We start from the raw sequence: 23,250 nt of genomic DNA, 5'->3' as shown, positions 1-23,250 counted from the left end.
GTGTTCAAGAAGCATTTAGATGTTGTACTGAGGGACGTGGGTTAGTGGGAAACGGTGATAGGTGGACAGTTGGACTGGATGATCTTGGATGTGTTTTCCAACCTTGGTGATTCTATATAAGATAGCAAAAATAAAATTGCCCTGCACTGTATGAATTTTTCTTTTTTTGCTTGCAGGCGAGTAGAACTGCTGAAGTTTAGTCTTAACCAGTAAAGACCAAGGCTTTTAAAAAGACCAAGGCTTTACCAGTAAAGACCAAGACCAGTTTTAGCAACATATGTCTATAAGCGTTGTTTCTGATGGGATGGGGATTGCTAATTGTCAGCAAAGCTGACTTCATCAATTTACAGTTTATCATCAATTTACAGTTTATCATTTTGGCAAATTTTTCTTCCTTTTTGTTGGGGGTGTGGGGGGTAGATATGAGTGAGGAAATTAATCTGTTATTTCAAAATTCAAAATCAAGAAGAGAAGAATTTTTGTGGTGTTGGACATTCTGATGGTTTCTAAATGTGACAATGCAGAAGCATAACATTCTGGAAAATGGAATAAAGTATTAAAGCCTTAAGCTACTAAAGAAGGAAACTTAGAGGATAGATTAACAAGTATCAAACAAAATTAGCATCATTAAGTTGCTTAAAAATAAATTCATGGACCACTGAACAACTGCACCTTCTAATGAGAGAAGCTGGTCGTCCTCTTAATCCTCCAATCAGACTGACTGAATCCTAAAAATCAGTTCAGTTTACAACAGCACAGATAACTGCTCTTGGCAGGGTTTTGGAGATAAGTACTGTACAGATGTTGGCTTTCTTAAGTCAGTTAGGAACGTGTGGTCTTCAATCGATTTTCAATTTCCTTTCTAGAATCCATTCTTTGCCTGAAAAGGCTATGGTGAAGCATGTTTGTGAGTGCACCAGGAAGTCTGTATGCCCTTCAGGAAAAGAATGACTGCACTGTATATACATACTGTATTTTTATGAGACTCGTAGCCATCTGCACATTATGCATTTGCCTTTTTGTTACATGGTTGCCCAGTGTAATTTTCAGACCGGAGTTTTGTACCCCTAAGCAATATTTGACACTCAGCTGAACTGTGGCCGTAGTGTCTTATGAGTAATATTTGCTGCAACCATGTTGTTCTAAATATTTGAAATAGTGGCTCTCTAAATTATAGTTTGATGTGTGAATCAGTCTCTGTGACCTACTTATGGTTGGATTTAAATGGTCTAAAGATTTGCGAATTGTTGATATCTTTCTGCTGGATATTCTAAGCCTTGAAACTAACGTACTAGCACCCTTAAATGTAGCTGTCCCTCTCTGTTAATTCCCTCTCTATCAGTTTAGACAAAGTGTGATGAGGCATTTGCTGCTCCTTATTGCGTATATGGAAAGAAATGACTTGGGGATGTGAATCCTAGATTTCCCCTTGGAGTCACTACACAGTGGTTTCTCATATCCCAGGATGCGTCAAACTGCAAGGAACATTTCTGAGCTGCATACACTTAATGCAAGGAACTGGCAAAATTCAAGACTAAGTGGTAGGAGAAGTGAGTAGTGCACCCATGTATATACTTGCAGATCTGACTTGATTAGCATAACCTAATTTGGACTATTTTGAGTTCCACTTCCCCTGATTTTTGTTTTTTTTGTCTTTTCAACTTACAGTGAATGTAAATAGATGCCTTTTGATGCATATCTTGTTGCTGGATTGGCCTGTTTTTCCACGTAGAATAACAGCTACTACGTACTGCTGCAGATGCTTTGCTACTCTGGCAGACTGTTCAGATTATTCTAGGTCTGGCACGGTGGATGAAAGGGGATTTGTGAAAAGGATCCTTATTCTGTGAGATCACTGTTTCGTGATCTCACAGGAGACAATTCTAAACAGCTTGCTTCTCTCAAAGTAATACTGCTGCATGAGTCATGCCGCATCTGCTTACCATAAGATAAAAGCCCAAGATAATGGGAGCTTGCAAGAATTGATTGTTTTGCCCATTGTTTGTTAACATTCTGAATTTTTCACCAGAAGATGGCAGCAGGTTAATGTCAGTCACAAATATTTCGACTGCTTACTGTTGGATAAATACAGAGATACTTTGCTAAATATTTGGAACCAAATAGTTTACTGTAGGCCACAGCATGAAAACCAACATCTCAAAGCTCTGCGTGTCAAGCAGTTTTGTGGGTTTGTAGGTCTGGCTGCTCCTGGTCTGCCAGTCCTCTGCAAATGTTGGCTTTTGTTCCTAAACCTCAGTGTTAGGGTTTCAGTTGGTGGCCTTTCAAGAGCATTTATTTTGGAAGGAAAATCAAAGGAGGTAGAGCTGATGCTTAAATTAGTTTGCATTTATTGTATATTGCCTTTTAGTTCAGGAAAATGTTTCGTTCTCTTCCTAGAATTAATTTGCTTGGCAATAAACTTGAATTTAATATGGGTGACATTTTCTGTGGCAAAAGGCATCAGCTCCAGCTCTTTCTCCACTTCTCCTATTGTATGATTCAGAAAGAAAATTTGATTTTGATGAGAAGACTAAGTAAATATTGACTGAAAAATACGGAGTTCAGTAGCCCTGGTGGATATTTTGTGGAAAATAAGCTGTGGTGGCCAGAGAAACAAAGGTGTTGGGTTTTTTTGTTTCTTTGTTTTGTTTTATTATTTTTCCCCTTGTAGCAATAAATAAATAGTTTGTGTAGTGAATATTCATAGATATGTAATAGTTTGGGTCGGAAGGGACCTTTAACGATCATGCAATCCAATCCTGCTGCCATTGGCAGACATCTCTCACTAGATTACAGGGCATCCAACCTGGCCTTGAGCACATTCAAGGGTGGGGGATCCACAACTTCTCTTTTTCACAGCAACCTTTTTCAGAGTCTCATCACCCTTTGAGTAAGAAACTTCTTCCTTGTATCTAATATAAATCTCCCTTCTTTCAGTTTAAACCCATTACTGCTTGCCCTACACAGCCTTGTGAAATGTCTCTCTGGTTTTGTTATAAGCCCCCTTGAAATGTTGAAAGGCTACAAAAAGGTATCTTTAGAGCCTTCTCCAGCCTGAATGACCTCAGCTTCTCTGCAGTGCTGCTTTCAATCCATTCATCACCCAGCTGGTACTGATAGGGATTACCCTGACCCAGATGCAGCACCTTGCCCTTGGCTTTGTTGAGCTTCATGAAGTTCGTGTGGGTCTGCTTCTCAAGCCTGTCCAAGTCCCTTTGAATGTCAACCCTTCCTTCTATCCTTTCAACTGCAGTACTCAGCTTGGTGTCATCCATAAATTTGCTGAGGATGCACTTTGATCCCACTGTCTACATTGTTGGTAAAGATGTTAAACAGCACTGATGGATCCTGAAGGGATATTGGTCGTCACTGATCTCCACCTGGAAGTTGAGCCATTCACCAGTAATCCTGTAATGCAGCCATCCAGCCAGTTCCTAATCTGCTGAATAGTCCAACTTTCAAACCCATCTCTTCAATTTAAAGACGAGGATGTTCTGTGGGGTATTGTCAGAACCTTTCAGAAGTTGAGGTAGGTGACAAAAATTCCTTTTCTCTTGTCCTCTGATGTAGTCACTCCATCATGAAAGTCCACTGGATTCCAATACCCTCCTCCTCCCAGCATGTTTCTCCCATCTCTTGGTGCATCTGAGAGCATCTGCTTTCAGCTTGTATCTTCTTTCCCCCCACATACTTGCCTGCTGTACAGTCTCTTATGATGGGAAATCTGCAGAATCATGCTTTCAAATTCAGTGAACAAGGCATAATATTTGCCAAATGTACCAGCTTGTCCCTTTCTGGTCTCTTTACTTTTTGTAACACATTTGGTGTATGAGGTTAGTGACAACTGCTCTGTTTAGTTAACTAAGTGCCATTAGATGTAGTCAAGATAGTTACGAAAGGTGCTTCTGGGTGAGCTTCAATTTCCGTATGACAAATGTGAAACTATCGTCTATGAAATGCCTTGTGATGATGTAAGGTTTCCAGACTTCCATTTCTTAGTCATAGCTACTCATTTTTGAAGAGAAAAAATGACTTGGATTTGATGTGGACAACCTGTTAGCCATTATTTTACTTCAAACTCAAGTAGAATTTGTTCTGCATTTACAGCTGCCAACCCTGCACTCCATCTCTTTCAGCAGGTGAGTGAGCAAGTTTCACTTTCAGATACTTGCCCTTCCTTGTTTTGTCTTGTGCCCTACTGACTATTCAGGAAAGAGAGACAACAGGATTGTCCTACAGATCTTGCATGGAGCCAAACATAAAGAATGAAGGGAAAATGTTGATTTTCCTCCTCAGAGCCTTTAGCCTCTACCTTTTCTGGTCTGGGCCCCTGTCAGTGGAACTACTGTACAGGACCGATCTGTTGCCTCACCTGTCATGAAGAAGACCAAGGCCTATTTCACACAACCACTGGGAAGCAGTGCAAACTTGCAGTCAGGATTTGAAGTGTTTTGCAGCTTGACTAGATCTTTGAGCTGGGAAGGTGCAATATTTCCAGTGCTGATTCTTTCTTTGACATGTAGAATGACCTGGCAGGGCAAAAGAAAGAGAACAAGAGGTCGTTTTCCTGCATCTCCTATGTATCTTTGAATCACCACTGAGTCTTTTGTTTGCAGGTTCAAAAGGCATAAAGTAGCATTGCCTAACACTGCATTCCCTTATCTGAGTAAGGTGAGGGTATGCAGGCATCTGTTGCTTCTGGTAGATTTCTGGTAGTCTCTGTTTGTTTTCCCTTTTCCTCTGTACAGCCAATCAGGAAGCTGCAGTCCATATCCATGCACTGTTGGTACCACACAAAACCTGGTCAGACCCATCATGTCCTGTTCAAACACAGATGAAGAGGTTCCTACAGTCCTCGGTGTCTTACAGCTTAGGTCCACCACTCAGAGAGAGCATTTGCATCTGAGCTCTCAAGAGTGGCTATATGTCCTAGGGAACAGGAGGATGGCCTGGAAGGCATATGTGGTGCCCCTGCACTTACGTTTTTAATTTGCTCTATGGCAGGATGTTTGCTAATTATTCTGGCCAAAGCCGAATGCAATGCTGGGTGCTGCACTTCTTGCCAGGTGTTTGGAAAGCCTGGAATTCTTTGGCTTCTGTGTTAGATATGTTGTGCTTGTGAGTATATGTTTTCGTAAAGAAAAGGTTTTAAAAACTAGCATCTTAAATGAAATATACAGTTTTCAGGTAGGGAAACACAGAAAATACCATGGCAGCTTTAGTTAAAAAAAAAAATGTATTTTTCCTCTACTGAAACCTATGGTGACTCTTATTTAATTTGGTTATAATAACAAAAAGATATTTTTAAACCAACCTAAAGCTTGTCAGAGATGAATTCTGTCCAGTCTTACAAATCCCGTTTACAGTCCAAGAAGAGTTTTTCTGCTGAAGGGATTCTACAATTCAGATTCTTACAAAAGGCTGTTGAGAAGGATCTGGAATTCACTCTGTGCAAGGTTACCTTTATCAGAAGCATCTTAGGTTTGATCTGGAAGTACCTTAGGTTTCTCTGAAGTTGTTATGAAATCAAGATTATCAATTCTAGCACATACAGTGGCAAAAATTAGCTCTCGGACCATGCCCTGAAAGTGCTAGACAAAGACAAAGCCATAATCTTTTAACTATGTAAATGCCCTTCCAATAAAATTTGAGGTGTACGAGCAAGTATTTCATGCAGATTCTGTGTGTGAAATGCCTCCGATCCTTCCATAAATCTTACTACTCTTTGTTTCAGTGCTCAAACAACTGCCTCATGACCGAGTACTCTGTTGTGCTGCATCCTGGTAGATGTTCTTAGAAACATTAGAAAATACTACTGATGGTACTGAAGCAAGGAAAACTTGTAGCTCTCCAAGAAATGCTCTGTCTTTCTTTTAAAATGTGTCCAACCTTCCGGCTTGTCTGGGCCACATTGAATGGAGATGAATTGTCTTAGGCTACATATATGGTTATATCATTAGTGTATGTGACTAATAAAACTTTTTTTTATTATTTTTTCTATATTTTTAATTGAAACAAACCAAACAAAATGCAATTTTCTACAGACCTGATTTTCCTACCTCTCTACGTGTGGTGTAAAAGGTAGCTTGAAGTAGTCAGGACAGGCAGTCTTGGTGTTGATGCGTGATAACAACACTTCTGATACCCAGTTCTGTCTGGGATCTAACCTTGTTAGTCCGTATCTGTTCACGATAAAGAGACTATCAACTACTATCTGTACTTTTAGAACTAGAGCACAGATAGCCACATGCAACAATAATATAGTTATCCAATGTTATCATCATGGCAGAAACCAAATCAAATGTTCCTACATGAGGCTAATCTTTTCACTTACCGTTTCCATACTTGTAACAGAAGTGTATAAATACACAAGAGATGGGAGGTACCACTGTGCAACTGTTGCTTAGAGGTGATGAATCCACTACGAGTAGGTCCAGTTTGACGTCAAGTGTTTGTATCTGTTGGCAGAAAGTGGGACTGCTTGGAGTTTCCCTCTGAAATGTAGGCTTCTTCTGAGTTCAAGTTAAAAAACCTCTTTGCAGCATGTACGTGATATTTTCTTGTTTGTCTCTTTTCTTAGGGTAAAAGAACACAGAACGTTGACCAAGAAGGGCTGTCAGTAATTACGAACTCAGTTTTAACTTGGAACCAGTGAAACTCTGGTGATGTAATCAGACAGATCAGAATGCAAAAGCCATGTTATTAAAGGGAAGAATTGACTAGGAAACTATTCTCTCCCCAGAATGGCTGATTCTTTGAAATTATAGAAGCTCTTCACCCATCAACAGAAAAAAACAAAAACACAAACAAACAAAAAAAAGGCTGCTAGTTCCAAAAATGGAAATATGTTAAGCATTCTAGGATTTCCAGCAGCTTCCTTATGGCTGGAATTGTTTTATTCAGGGAGAAGCCTTAGGATTTCCTAGGCTTAGTTTACTCCATTTGATTTTTTTTTTTTTTCTCCATCAAAGTATTTTATAGCTTAAGATCTTCTGTCCTGGCAAGGCAGGTGACTGTTTCTTTTGACAGCCAAAATTTGCCTGCACTTCTGTTTCTGCTTTCTCTATGGTTTATTTTGCTAGACTGTATTGCTAACCAGGCTTTTCCTTATTTCAGATTGTAAATTTAATGTAACAGTAGAGATGGTGGAAAACTGCCTTCTCAGAGTGAGAAACAAATTTAATGCAGGAGCAAGTGAGTTGGTTGTAAATCTTCCCTCCTCTCAGTACCCCTTCCATTCTTGGCTTACATTTAGAAATTAGAAAACCCCCTGGTGTGACAAGGCCTTGGAGAGGGGTTGCAATAGATTGGAGCACTAAGCAATCAAAAATAGCATGAAGTTCAACAAAGGAGAATATCAGGTTCTGCACCTGGGGTGGAGCAGTGCCAGACACGGATACAGACTGGAAGATGAGTGGCTGGAGAGCAGCTCAGCAGATTAGGATCTGGGTGTCAGTGACATCAGGCTCAGCAAAGAGCCAGCAGTGTGCTCTGGCAGCCAAGAGGGCAAATCGAATTTTGGGGTGCGTTAGGTACAGCACAGCCAGTCAAAACAGGGGCTTCTCCTGCTCCATCTAGAGTTGGTGCAGCCTCACCTTGAGTATAACTTGTAGGTCTGGACTCTACAATGTAGAAAGGATGTCAGTGCCCTTGAAGGCATCCCCAGAGGAGGGCACCAGGGCAGGAAGGTGTGTCCAGTGACGGGAGGCTGAGTGCACTTGGGCTGCTCAGTCTGGAGAAGAGGAGGCTGAGAAGCGACCTCACTGCTCTCTGCAGCTCCCTGAGGAGCATACGCAGAGGGAGGTGCTGGGCTCTGCTCCTGGTTACGAATGACAGGATGCACAGGACTGGCAAAGTGTTGCAGCAGGGGAGGTTAAAGACTAGACATTCAGAATTTCTTATTTTTTAACCATGGTAGTGGTCAAACACTGGAACAGACTTCCTAGAAAGGTGGTTGATGCCCCACGCATCAGCATACAAGTGGCACTTAAATAATGCCTTCATTACTTTTCTTTAACTTCTGTCTCTCTCTGAAGTGCCTAGGCAGTTGGTTTAGGTGACCTGTGTAGGTTGCTTCCAACTGGACTAGTCTAATGACATGGATCAGAGCAAACAGATGTTGGAGATCTGGCAAAGTTTCATCAGAACTCTTTATGCTTCCTGAATGCTGGATCTATTAGTGAAATCATGCTTTTAGAATATGTTTTGCAGAAGCATTCATTTTTAGCATGGTATTAAGCTCAGGTCCTGTTAGAAGAACACAGAAAGTTATTTTTCTCTTAAGTAAGTCCTTCTGTTGTACACCAGTTTAAATCTACTAACTGCAGAGGAATAGCTCCTTATTTCAATAATGTAAAAGGGGATTACCTGTAGAAGGTACTGCTCCAGTTCCTCTGAGTCTACAACAGTTTTAAAGACCTCTCCAGATGCCTCTCCATTAAAATTACTGTATTTCCTCAAGATCAAAGGAAGTCAATTCTCCTTTTTATAAAAAAGAAATGAGCCAGTGGAATTATTTTTTGAAAACATAGCATTTCTAAAGCTTTGCACAGGGAGATGCCTACCATTAAGTGTAGTTGGATGTGTTCTGGTTTAGAGCTGTGTGTCCATTCCACATAGCAAAGGTCACACCACCTTTGTGACTGGACTCTGACTCCTTCTGGCTTGCAGGAGTGTGCAGCATTTCTTAGCCAGAGTGGCTGAAGAGGCTATGACAACACAGCTTGCTGACCTTCACATCTGAGCGTCCTTAGCTGACTGAACAAAGAGTAACTGAAATTGGCTCCTTCTTTAGGATTGCTCTGATCGTATTTTGTTACTGTCAAAAAGTTAGTGCTGCAGCACTCTTCTGGTGTAGTATTTGGGAAGGAAAAACAACATGAAGGGCATGGAACAGAATGATGGGACCAGAATTCAGCAGCCACTGGTTTAAACACAGTTGTATTTGGCAGCTTTTGCAGTGTGACTTGGTCTTTTTCTGCTTCTGCTTGTAAAAATTAGACAGTAATAACTCATTTTCGAGTGGGGCTGAGAGGCGAAGTGAGATTTGCTGGCAGAGAAGCTATGAGCAGAGATACAATAATGTCATGTAATCATAGAAGGGCTTGATTGGAGGGGACCGTAAAGGTCATCAAGCTCCAACCCCTGCCATGGGCTAATTCATTTCTGTTAGTAATCCTAATTCATAGATTCATGTGTAGTGACTGTTTCTCTATGACCTCCTCTCTTGCTTTTCCCCTTCTGTCTGCCGCATCAGTGCTTATTTCCACTGCAGGCATGAATTATGTTTAGTTTACCAAAATGGAAAGGAGTTACGGGTTTAGGATGAACAAGATGAACAAGAGCCTAAATGCTGTGCACGTAAAAATCTGCACCCATGGATGTGACCCATATCTCTTTGCTTCATATGTGCTTCCATGTCAGACACCATTTCATCCTACTGCCCCTCTTTGGCCATCTGTCACATGGCAACAAAATGTAATGGAATATTGGTGGGAATATTGCTGTCATGCCTCCAGTATCTGCCTCTGGCGTCACGAGCCAATATGGTAAAATAGGAAGTATTACTTTTGGAGCAGCCCTCCTAAATCATGAAGTCCAAACTGCTAGAGTAGTTATATCCATGAATTTTGTTCCTTCAGAGTGTGAACATGCAAGCAGACAAGATAAAATGTTACATCTGTACAATCGACTCTTAAAGTCAATCTGGAAGGGAAGTTGCCTGCATTGGATACTTGCCTATCACACTTCTAAAGATACCGTTTCCTGGTCTGTAATAGCCCTGAAATGCAGTTGTGCAGCTTAGTACTGAGTGGGTAAGTGGTCCCTCTTTTGTCTCTGCCTCTGCCACCCCAGTTAGAATTCACTTGGCTGGTCTGCATCCTAAACACCAACACAGCTTGTTGGGAACTATCTGTGGTAACAGTATTGACTTTAAACATCCAGGCAGTTTGCTTCATCTAGGGCATTAACATTGTCTACTCAACCTAATTCATCTTTGTAGCTACAGACTGTGACAGACCTCAATTCTGTGAGGACCAATATGTAAAGCTCTTATTTTTTAGTTCATATGAAATACCTTTTGTGCTCTCTGTCTCATCTCAGATAACAAATACCTGCCTCTACTTGATGTGTGGTAGTACTATACAATCTAAGATGTGAATGAGGTATGTGCTCCATCCCATCATTGCTGGTTAGGTGCAGTGGGTGTGCAAGCACAGGGAAGGACTTCAGTAGAACTTTTTGTAGAAAGTTACCAGACCTGTCATAAAGAGTTTGCATAGAATGTGATACGCAGTGATTGTGTTAATGTCTTGAAATCTGGGAGCTTTCAGGCATGAAGTAAGGATGGCATTATAGTACTTTGTGACAGGTCTAATTACACTATATCTGTTGTCTTGGTTGAGAGGGGTATGAAACTTAGTTCCCAGCTGGAGAACTCTGACATCATTGTATTCGTTCTGTGAGAGTTAAGCCCATTACCACCCTAATATAGCATCCCTGGACATAGGTATCAATCTGTTTACTACCGAAAGTGTATTCCAGTTTTAAAGAATACTGTTTCCACAAATAATTTATAACATTTATCTGTCTGATTGGACCTTTCTTTTGCTAACGTCTTGGGTCAGCTGCCAAAAGTAATGCAGCCACAAATGTTTAGTATGTGCTCTCACCATGACAGCTCCAGGAGCAATCATAACTGAATTTTGGCATCAGTTTCTCTGTTGTTTCTTCCAAGTACATAGAATGAATGAATTCTGACAAAACAATATTTATGCAGTCAACAATATTGCCTGCATTTGCAGAGATTTTGTTTGAGATGGTGACAATCAGGATCTTTAAAACTTCCTTTCTGTTCTAAATATGACAATTTGCTTAATGTTTTCTCATGTTACTTCAAAGAAGACATGTATGAAAGAGGTAGAAATATATTTACTCCTGAAAATTATCTCCTACGAATGTTCAAATACTAAAGTACAGGTAAGACTACAAAGCCCTCTAAATTGTGTTCATTATTACTAAAACAATATTGATTACTGTTAAAGAAACAGTAAAGCATTTGCTCACGGAGGATATTTGAGATGAGATTGGCAGGAAGATTGTATCAAAGCTTTTTCTTGGTTTCAGGTGCAGAAAGTAAGACAACAATGTAGATAAAGGCAGGAGTCACTGTGAAGACTATAGTGAATTCAGTATAGAAGTTTACCTGGACTTCACTGAGTCATTAAAAAGGGTGACCACAATTAATGCATGTGGCTTTTGAAAGGGACACAACCAACAACATGTAATAGCAAACAACAAGGTTTTGTCCTCTTCCACCATACTGGCCTCCTTACTGATGTCATAGGTTCCAGTGGTGGCGTTCTGATGTGGGTGAAGTTGGTGGACTCTGAGTTCTCATCCTTCATTCTTTTCCTGCTGTTAAGCACTGAATATCTACACATGGGTGTTTCTCTTCTGTTTTTACCTGAACTCACCTTGAAGACTACATACATGCAAATGTGTCAAGCCTCTCTTTTTCCACTTCTATTCATGTGTAGGTTATCACTGATCCATCTAGTCTAACAGATTAACGTCTGATGGGTGAATGTATCTGCAGAGAAACAAGTGAAGTCTGGGATCCAGAGTTCAACATTCTAGTATGACACAAAAGAAAAAGCTTATGAGCTGTGTGGGAATTCAGTTAACCTCCCAGAGGTGTCACACTGAAGTTTTGGGTTTGTTATGGTCACAAGTTTGTAAAGCTTTTCTCCCCTGATCTCTAGTATTTATTGTCATTTGCTTTTTGTTTCAAAACAGCTCGCTGTCTAAAAGCAGAACTTTCTGCATTCCATATGCCTTGTCCACAATATGATTTCGTTTTTTTTCTGACACTATTACCACATCCAATACTTAAATGTGATATGCTCTCATACTTTGCAAATGGATACTCCCCTTCATAGACATCTACTGACTGTCCATCCATCTGTAATGCAGTCATGTAGCCAGGCCTCTGATTTCATCTCCATTGCTTGGAAGAGATCTGCACAAATAAAGACTCGTATTCAGTGATTTTCTTTGCCATTGGCCATCAGTTCTTGCTACAGAACATATCCCATTTCTTTGGTGTGTTTTCATATTCCTGTTTTTCTTTGGACAGTGTTACAGTTCCCCACAAACAGGAGATTTCCATGATACTGATTTGATCTGATTATTCGTGGAAGCTAGAGAAGGTGCAAGAAGCAGATTACGTGACCAAGGGGGTGGTATAATACGTACTACTTATGTGTTGATCTGAGCACCAGATATGATGGCAAAGGAAAACCATATTCTCCTGAATGTTTAGCCATTTATGACTCGTGTTTTCCTCTTAAGTAGTAATACCAGGGCATTCGTGAGCTCTGTGGATGACAATTGGCAGTAGTAATTCCCATAACTGATAAAATTATGATGTCAATAGTAGAAATCACCATTCCACACGTACTTTCAGTCCTCCGTGGTCATCACAAGCATTTAGAGATCAGATATTTCTAAGAAGTTCATCTTGAGAAAGGCATGTATTCTACAGTGTCCTTCCTCCATCTCTGCAGAATGCTGTATTTTATCTTCAGCTGGGAAAGAACTGTGCTGACTGGGAAGACCCTGGTGAATGTAGAAACTGAAATCAAATACCCTGGTTCTAGTCCTGGGCTCCAGGACCAGATTTTAACACGAGCTGATAAATTATTTATGTATTGAATCTCAGCTTCTGTTTAAATGAACCCAACTCCTTTGAAGACAGAGGAGTGCAAATTCATCCTCCTATTTGGAAGTTAAGTTTGTAGCTCTTGAAGGCTTCAAAATGTATTTTCATCTGATTTCCATCTTGCTTTGACTATCAGAGGTAGTCTGAGCCATGCAGATGCAGCGCAGAGATTGGTGCTAACTGCTTGGCTGCAGTTTATGAGATGGAAATGAGCAGAATGGGCTGAAGATTTCTGTTTTGTGAGCCAAGAGTGGATGCTGTTTTTATGCACTGAGAGAGTCTGTAGAGAAATATGAATTGCTAATCAACATATGATCTGCTGTCCACCAAATCTAACATCCTTAAACATGGAGTAAACAGCTACACGGGAAAGCTACAAATATCCTGTCTGTGGCACGGAAACGTGTGCTAGCCTGTGGCAACAAGTTACAATATCTCCTGTGGAAATAACTTCTTAGTTCTGAATGTTTTGCCTTCCAGACCTTTATCAGTCAGCACAGCAATCAGCTCAGTGTGTGATGTAACCAACTGTGTTTGATTTGTTTCTCTTTATTAAGGTTTTTAAAGTGCAGTTCCTATCTTTTTGGTCTTTATCTAATCTTTTCTCCAGGCTTGCATATACTGTATTAAATGCCTTTGAAATCTCCATGAATTTGAGATAGATCTTCAGAATCGGTAGGAGAACCAACACACCTACCACAGGTCACAGGTGATCATTATATTAATGTACTTTCAAGTCTTGGTTTGCTGTTTTTCTTGAAAATGCAGAACTTATGTTGATGTTAGTTTTTGCTTAGGAAAACGATACCTAAAAATGTATTGCAACAATGGAGGTCTCTGAGATACAGGGAAGTGGGTACAGATTATTCACTGGGAAAATAAACCAATTCCTCAAGCCATGCTCTTTCACGGCATCTGTTTGAGGCCTCACACATAGCTACCAGATTTCTTCCATAATTCTTAGTCAGCCTACAAAGCCTATGCCTTTTCTTATCATGTTTGATTACAAATATTTTGCAGTTTAACTCAGTAGACCACAATCAAGTAAAGAGTATTTCGAACAGGTGAAAATCAGAGAAGAATCAGCCAAAGAAGAAAAAAAAATCTTAACAGTCAAGATGAACAGTTCCAAAATCTCAGTCTCAGTGGCAGTTAGAAAACAGGGTGCTGTCTGACAAATACAAAACACCAGCAACTGTAAGGCAGCCTCTCATTTATTCAGCCACATAACAGTGACTTCAGTACCGGAGAATCGTGTAGTTCTTTAATACATACTTATTATGCCAGCAGGATTGGAAAAGCGTAGTAAGCTCCAAGGTCTAGCATTCTTCCACTCCTTGTTTTTAAGAGTCTCTGCTATTTACATCAATCTCTGGTAAATGTTTTCAAGAATATATTTCTGAATGTATAATTGAAGCTTTCGTTATGTATATCATATACCGGTGCTGAGTTATCAAAGATGGTCATATTCTGCTTGTACTGTTAGTGAATGTTACTCTAATATCTGTGGGCATGTATCACAATTTAATACAAAATAATGGCGGACTTCAGATTCAGATTTGCCTTTCTGCTGTGTTGTGGGGAATTTATTTCTGGGAAAAGTGCTTTTCTTAAAAGGTAACTCTGAAACGTCTCATTCTGTCGCTGTTTCATGCTTGAAGTTCAGCAGGGAAAGCAGAAATGTACCCCAAAAGGGAACGAACAATTGAGGTATAAAGCCATCTGTATTGCAAGATTATGCTGGTCCCCACTGAAGGCAAACCGCTTGGAAGCCATGGTGTCTGCTGGAGATCCTGGCATTTGTTCCATCCAGCACTTTTCAGGAGACCCCCAGCATACGCATTGCCAGCAGCGTTTGCAAGTGGATAAATGTTGGTTCAGCAAACTTTTTCCCTTTCTACTGCTGTGAGGTCTTTTGGAGGGGCATGTGGGTTACCCACCCTCATCACGCTTATCTGCAGGACCCTTCATCTTGCCATACCAACAGTGCTACAGGTGGAGGCTCCATCCCTCAGGATGCAGGATTCAGTGCTTATAGCACAGCCTGTCTAGCGTAGGCAGGGAGCTGTACAAAACCTCTGCTCAAAAATACTTGGAAACTTGGTGTTGCAGGAGCCCTTCCAAAGACTGTATGCAGGCGAGCTATAATGGGATACTACCTGATAATATTAATTACGTGTTATTAAGTATTGATTTGCAAAATGCCACCACTGGCCAGTGTCTGCACATACAGGGCTACGGTAAAAGAGGTGGCATGGCTATTTCTCCCACCGTGTTTGAATGAATTCTGTCATAGAATGCTGACATAAGGGCACTCTCCAAAGCCAAGCTTAAGACTAGTATACTGTGTCACAGAGTTAAAGAGAGTAGGGGTGGAAAAGTGCACTTATGGGAAGTGTGAAGCCAGCAGGTGCATTACTGGTGCATTACTGCACCAGGACGGTCCTTGCTCCTGGTGTTGATCTATCGTTGATCACTGAAGCTGATGGAACTACTTTGGATCTTGCTCACTACAGGCTTTTTTTTTTTTGAAAAAAAGGAAGGATTCTGTAAGGTACTGAGAGAATAGTAAAAAGCAAAAATATGACGGGATTGTTCATACCATTATTTTAATCTTTAGAACAATTCTATAGGTGTTCAGAAGCCTGATAAATACATGCTTATCAAGTACAAACCTTGCTGAGACTTTCACAGGAGATACCTTTTTGATACTCTGGCTGATCCTGGGACAAGTACAACTAGTTATGGTGAAAGCGTATCCAGATCATTATGGCTTATGTGTGTATTTTCCTGCACGTGTTCCAGTCAGAGCAGTACTGCCCAACTGTGAGTGAATAGATATTCCCAACACACAACCCGTTTTTCTCACTCGTCTACTCAAGTGAGCTCAATATGAGTGCAAAGTAGGACAGTAAACTATTGAGAAATAGAACAAAAGAAACGTTAAATATAATTTCCGTTCCAGCACAAAATGAGGTACTTGGATTGATCTCAGAATAATTCGCCTTTTTTCTTTATCTAGGTGAACTTGTTTTTCTTAGGTTGCTTTTGTTGGCTTCACTGACTTTTGTGACTGCAGGCTATAGGAGAAGGCAGAAACGATCCATTGTTTCTGCAGGTTGTGCTTTTCCAGTTTGAATAATCAAGGCTGTAGCAGTTATTGTAATACCCACTTACAATTATTTTGTATTTGCACCCTGTGGTTGATTTACACAAGGCATATTTAATAAGCTGTCATAAAAATAAAAAAAAAGTGAGACACTGAATTCTGTTCTACTTTTTCCCTTGCAGATGTCACCGTTGTCCACATCTGCTCACCAAACCCTTTGAGAAGAGTGAGAAGCCATGTGCACTGTCAGAGTACATGGAGAAATACCCCCTTTATCCCAACACTCTTCCCAGAGACTCTTTCAAACCAAAAGCAGAGATCGAGATGGCAAAGACACCCATGGAAGGCACTTCAATGACAAAGTATGAAAAGTAGTGAATAAGAGTGAGGATTGTGCATTGGAGAATATATGTGTGAGAGATGGGTAACTGAGAGAACAAAAATGATTGTCTCTAGGAGAATGTGAAGACTACATGCTGGTGTTGTACAAACACCTGTAATTAGCTGTGGTAGTGGAGGCAAGCAGTCATTTTTCTTGCCCTTCCCCAAGATAGAGATGTTGTCTGACTGGAGAATACATGGACCACACTGGCAGAGTCATGATCTTGGAGTTTGCCCACTTTGTATTTTGGGTGGACTTCTGGAAAACAAGCAGAAATATTGCCTGGGAAACCATGGATCATACTGGAGGAGCATTTTTCTTCTGTTCTGTGTTATGTATGGGACTTTGTATGTGTAACCTGGATGAGTAGTTTCCAAGGGGTTATGAATATGGTAAAAGCTGGTGATTGGAAAGGAGTTATGGTGTGCTCTTCAAGGTATGCTCTGTGAAGTGCTGGGCTGTTTATGCTTCTCAGCTACACAGCTGCATGCTATTGTTCAGCAGAAATCCCTACACTTGCACTATGCCCATTTCCCCGATGAAATGAACTTTCAAGGCCCTTCCTTGCTTCTGATAGGTTGATGTGCTAATGTTTTGTCCAACTTAAAAAACGAGTCAAGAGGGAACCCATTCATTTAACATGAACCCGAGAGCTTCACTTTCCCCTAACAAAAGCTTCTGTCTGATCTTACTGATTACCTCCTTTGTCTTCATGGACTATCTCATTCTTGCCTTTGCTGATAGGTGTCACATAGAAGCAACAAGCCTCCCTGATTAAAGTTCAGGAGTTGCAGGCAGTGCCATTCATTATGGTGCCTTGGTTATAGGAATGCTGAGTTATCGGCATAGCAATCTGTCTTCTGTCATCTCCACCTCAGTTTTTGTTGTACTGCAGTGGTAGGAGAGAAAAATTTCTCCCATTGCCAGAGAATCTTTGATCACACTACCCCAACATCTTAAAATAGTTCTTTTATGTGGTACATGAAAAAAAAACTGAGTGCCTGGCTGTGCTGATAATTATCTCGTCAACTACTGTCTTGCTGTTAAACTTGTTATTAACTCCCCATCCTCAATTGAATTGCTGTACAATACATTGTCTAGGAAGGCTATCTTTCCCTTTGCCATGCATACTAGATAGCCTGCAGTAATTACTGGGCTTTTAAAAAGAACTTATGTCTTCTTCTATAACTCCGCTATAGAACAGAGAGAGATTTGTATGATACTGTTAACCTCACTGGGTGGAGAGAAGAGGGAATCTGTCAAATCTGGCCTCCTTTGGATTGTCCAGAGCTGCTTAAGTTCCTTTTTCACAGTCCAGATTTCCAAAATTGAAGAGCTTTTGTTTTTTCTTTACAGTTTGTATGCTATCCAGATTTTATTTGTCTGTGGAGACAAGGGGAAGTATTAGTTTCTATATGGGTCCAGGAGAAGAGCATAATTCTGTACTTAAAACAAAAGACTTAATGATTTTATTATTCACAGGAGAGATTATGTAGCTCATGAAGTGTTGCCACAGAAAATTAAAGAACCTGAAACGCATGTCAAGAGTGATGAGAGTATGGATTTGACCTCTGTTTATAAACAAGACTATAATTCCTACCCTATCTGTCAAGTACCTCCTTGCCTCCCCTGTGAGACAAGAGAAATCTCCAGTGCCAAGATGAACACAAAATCCACTTATAAAGGTATGTATCTTCGCAACTTCTTTCAGGACTTCACAAGCAGTTTCATTTTTGAAGAAGGCAGGTTGAAATAGAGTGCAATTCTGTGCAGGTGCGGCAACAGATTGGATCTGCTGGAGATGCACAAAAATTGCACACAGAGATACAAGGTGAGGCTGACTCAGCCTCACGTTAATGACAACATTATGAGTATCTATCTATCTATGAGTTCACCTTCTTTCCATGTCTGGCAGGCCTGCAGGCATCTGAGTAGAAACAGGCCCTCTGAACTCCAGGATGCAGGCCAGTCAGCATTGCTCTTAGGATAGACTGAACACACTTTAGATGTGCAGAATTCAGTGGGTTTGAGCAGGTCATGAAGCATGGCATCGATTTTTTGTGTGCTGCAAAGTTAATATGTGGATGTGCTAGAGACATGTATGGGAATCACGGACATCCAGACTCCATGCAGATGTTCAAAGCACTCAAGATCTCCTGGTAAAACAGGGAACTGTGTGTGTAACTATGCCCTTATTTCTCAGTAGCAGAAGCTAGCTGTAGTTGGTTTGGCTTTAGGGGGTGTTGCTCCTACCTCTCCACCAGAATTACTTCTTTTTTACATGCATTGGAAGAAAGATTTCAGCTATATAGTCACAGTAATGGTGTTAGTTTTGGTCAAAAGGAGTCCCCTTTTGCACAACTTCCAGCTAGCCAATGTTGCTAGGCAGACAGCATTATTATATTTCTTATTTTATTTTATTTTATTTTATTTTATTTTATTTTATTTTATTTTATTTTATTTTATTTGTTTATTTATTTATTTTGGTGCAGTATGGGTATAAAAGCTGGTGGCTGGCATTGAAATTTATGCCAGTATACAGTAACAAATCTTTCTTATAACTCAGAATGATAAAGGAAGTAAAGAAATTGAAGGTATATGAATGCAATCATGCAGTGTTATTATTACCCATCTGCAATGACTGAAAGCCAGACTTAGATACAGCTGCATGTTTACAATTTCAGGAACTAGAATTTTTACATTAAGGATACAGGAAATACTGTCTATTTAGAATGAATTTCCTTATGAAGCCTATGACCTGCAGGTGTAAAATACCCACATTTACACAAGTTTGAACATTTTGTTATGTATAGGCTACGTCACCAGATGGTGTCCATTGGAATAGCCTCAGTGAAGCCAACAAAGAGGCTGCTTTGCACAAACAGAGAATCTTTCCTTCTGTATTTAGATGCCCTTAACTTCTCTGTATCTGAATCGCATGTGTATCTTTGTGTTTTATCAATGTTTAGGTCAATACCTCAACTGCTACTCCAGAGCTCTAATAAAATGTAACATAGCCACATTTGGTTATAATTTGCAGTACTTTTCAAAACACTGCAAATGGAAATCTTCATCCAAACCACCTGAAAGATCAAGTTTCATACTGATTTAGTTCACTTTTAAAGGCCCAGGTTCATAAAAGTGTAAGTTCTCATTGTGCTGATCTCTGAACATTACTAGGTTTTAGGTATTGCCACTCAAAGTGTGAAATTTTGTAGCATGCTATTCCATTAATTATCATAATTCAAAAATTCAAGCAGCATATAAAACATACGAATGTGTTGCATTGGTATTAAACTAGCTTTCCAACTATATTATTCTTCTTTCCACTACACACACCATGTCCCAGATAAAACTGTAGGTTCAAGATGCTGATGTTACATATCACAGTTCATGTCAGATAACTGCATCTTGAAATTCTCATCTCTTCACAACTACAGGTGTAGCTTTTTCTATCCATTTGGAGGTGTGTAATCTAATTTCAACACTGTCTTGCTTGCAGTGAGATGTGTGAAACCTTCCAACAACATATGGTTCATATCCTCTGCTCCCTTCTGTACCCCATAACGTTTTCAAGATTGTGCTACATGGGAAACTGTTAATATCTATGGGATAAGAATTAGACTTACAATAAAACTGTAACATATTTTGAAAGAGTAGTAGCACTATTGTCCTACACTAAATAAAATGAATTCATAATGCCTATGAGGTCTCCAAATGTGTAGAGCTTGTAAATGTTTAAAATTGAAGACAGACTCACTTGTTGTATTTCGAATATTTTGTAAAAGCTGTGGTTACATCCAAAATGCACTGAGTATTTTCCACCAAGGATGGCGGAATACAGATAGTTTTTTATGGTTGTCATCTGAACTGCTAGATCTCTGAACCAGCCTTTGCTCAGAGACAGGCCCAGCCTCATTAGCTCTCATTTTTTGACACTAGTTAACAGGTCCTATGCTCCGTGTCTGTACACACTCTTGGTTCACCCTACTGAAACATCTCTCTAGAATAATGCCGAACTCTGAGCAGAGGCACAAGGTGTGGATCCCACCAGTGGGTGGTGCCTGGACCTCTCTTATTCCCCTGATAGAAGCATGAGCACTTGGGGTGCTTTGACGGTACTGGAACTTGCAGAGCACAAGGCCTGGGCTGTGGTGCCACTGGCAGCAGCAAATGAGTATGTGTGCTGTTGTACAGGCCCACATTCTCAGCTGTCTGTACTAATTAGCTGTTCATGTAAGGGCAGTATTCCTCCTGGTGTGGCATCAAATGCTATCCCACAGAATCTGGGAAACTTTTTGTTGGCTTCCATATGGGAAGGATTTTGAACACAGAATGCAGGAAGCTCCCCAGACTGACAGGCCTCATCTTCCCTTCCACCATCTTGCAAGGACCTGTGTGTGCCCCACTGTTCTTGCTGGGAGAAGTGCAGCTCTTGTGGCTGTTCTTTCCTCTCTTGTGCCAAGGCAGTGCAGCTTGATTTAAACCATAAGGACTTTAAATGAACACCTAATTGGGGCAAAGAAAGGACTTTTTTGGTCAACTTCACATTGTAATGAACATATCCTTTGTGTAATTGTGTTTGTGCAGTACTGTGGCCACTGCTATTCAGAAGGAATAACTCTGTTTGGATTGGAGAGTTCAAATATCCTGATACCTCATTGCATCATTTACCCTCTAGTACTTTGAAATCCAGACTTCCTTCCTGTGCAGTCAGCTGGAAGCTTATTTGCCTCATGACTCTCTATGTGGTTTAAGAGGAGGGGAAAATGAAAAAAAAAAAAAAGGCTTGGGTTTGCTCCAAGACTATTTCATTTCAACTTCCTACCAGTAACCATACTGATCTCTAGGGGAAGTTGCACAAGATTCCTAGGAAGGAAAAAAGATGGTCTTGTGGCTGCAGCACTGGTCTGAGAGCTAGGCAGCTTTGCAATAGATTTCTAATGTGAATGAGTGTAAATCTTTTAAGTCTTACTGCCTCACTTTGCCTGCCGTACTGCTGAGGAAGGAAGATATGAATACCCCTAAAATGCCTCCTAGAAATTCTCTTGGTCATGAATTTAGATAGCAGGATTAGGAGTAGGAGCCATCTCAGTGATATGATAGAATCCTTTAGGTCAGGGCAGTCTTGTTCTGCAAATTCTTGCAGCTTTGCTAGTAACAAAGAATTGGAGACGTATACCAGCTCTATCTTGCTTGGTTCCTCCTTGTGCTGATGGCAGGAGTATCACAGAGAGGAATGCCAAAAGCAGAATAAATGCCACAGAGCATACAAGCTTGCTGACACAAGGATGCACTGCAAAACTCTAAATTCAGCCAACAGCAGAATGATCACATCTGTGCAGTTTAGAAGGCAGATCATCCTAAGAGAAGGTGTAAAGAAAGGCAGCCCTGAAACTTGGTCTTCAGAGTGGAATGGCAGACATTTTGTTTTCCTTGTCCTACTAGTACTAATGAGACATCTGTATGGCCTCCTGCAGATAGAGGCATACTCTGCCTGTTCTCTAAACTAGCCACAGTATAAATTCAGGAGTCTGAAGTTCTTGCCATGGTACTTCATATTCATGATTTCCAGTTGACTGAGCATGAGGACAGCATTCAGTTACCTGAAGGAAACATCTCTGCAAGACTTAGAACATTATTTAAGTTTTCCAGTTTTGAATTTCACCATCTCTGTAGGCAAGCATTGTGTACAGAATTATTTTCATGACACCTGCTGTCTTTTCTGTGTAGATACTAAACATTTGCAGGAGTTTTCTAAAGTGGCTCTTTCAGTGGGTTTCTGACATGATTTGTCAACTTTTACGACACCAACAAATATTTCTTACAGTAGAAAGTGTAATAAAAAAACCTATAATGTTCTAAATGCCTAATCTTGTCAAAGAACTTCAGATGAATGTTTAGATTCCTCTTATGTTTCAGATGACTATATGCTGTGGAATGAACCAAAGACAGAGCTGATCAGACCAGATCATGGGTATCGCCCATCAGAAGCAAAATTTGACCACAGAACTGTTGCCCAAGATGAGTATTTCTTCAGGGGACCAGTTGAAACTCAAAGCTTCAAACCTCCGAATCTGAGTCAGAAGAGCAAGGCTCCCCTTGAGAATATGACAGATTATAGAGTGAATTATGTGCTACGTCCTCTGGAGAAACGTTATGTCCATCAGTATGAGAAATATAAGCCCAGTGAGGCCCCATTTAATGGCCTCACTACTAACAAAATTTCTTACAAGGGGCTGGCTGGTGAGCCAGCCAAACTGGCAAAACCATACCAGCCAAAGTTACTCCATGATCCATTTTTCTCTTCAACTGAGTTTCAGGAAAAATACAAACCCTGGCCACAGCCTCCCATATTTACCAAAGAACCTGTTGAATATGTTCCCCCTGTGGAGAAAATGGACCTTCATACCACTACTCAGTTACACTACAGGCACCTAAATGGCAAGCCAGCCAAGGTGTGTCTACCACTGGCCCAGCATAAGATAAGTACAGAACCATTTAACACCTCTTCTACAATGAAAGAAGACTATAAGCCCTGGATGTGCAAGAGAGTAAAGCCTATCACTCATGCTCCCGAGCTGACTTTCCCAAACAAACCAGTGGATTATTTGACTACCTTTCGGACCCATTATCTGCCTCAACCACTCACGCTTACTAAGAGCTATAAACCTCCCTGGCCAGGCCCTAGGCCTCACATTCCACTAGGTGCAAAAACCATCTATGCTACCAGCTACACACCAAAGGGTATTGTTAGATGTTTAGCCTCTTACAAAAACCCACCTGGATACATCTTTGAGGGGACCAATGCTGATGGTCACAAACTGTATGTCCCTGCTTCTGAAGAAGAATGTCTACAAGGTTGCCACTGAAGGAAAGAGAGAGTGGAAGTAGTTTTCTGGGGAATGGATTCAAAGAGCAGGGCTTCTCTGAAGCAGCTGCAAACAACATTTTGGTTTTTTTGCAACCTTCTTTAAAACCAGTAAATGATTTTGTATTTGAAAACATTTAAAAATAAACCTAATATGCAAACAC

The 23,250-nt window shown here is 40.5% G+C and overlaps 1 protein-coding gene across 1 annotated transcript in view; it reads left to right on the top strand.

The window, feature by feature from the left end:
* The window catches only part of SAXO1 (stabilizer of axonemal microtubules 1), a 25,189-nt gene extending 1,939 nt beyond the window's left edge, over nt 1–23,250 (top strand). Inside the window, exons 2-4 of the mRNA XM_025144773.3 lie at nt 16,016–16,195; nt 17,698–17,900; nt 22,138–23,250. Coding sequence (XP_025000541.2) covers nt 16,016–16,195; nt 17,698–17,900; nt 22,138–23,087 — 1,333 coding nt within the window. The 3' untranslated portion in view covers nt 23,088–23,250. The remainder of the gene's footprint in view (nt 1–16,015; nt 16,196–17,697; nt 17,901–22,137) is intronic.

This window comes from Gallus gallus, chromosome Z, assembly GCF_016699485.2.
Source record: "Gallus gallus isolate bGalGal1 chromosome Z, bGalGal1.mat.broiler.GRCg7b, whole genome shotgun sequence".
Taxonomy (NCBI): Eukaryota; Metazoa; Chordata; class Aves; order Galliformes; family Phasianidae; genus Gallus; species Gallus gallus.
This window is presented reverse-complemented; position numbering and strand designations above follow the sequence as displayed.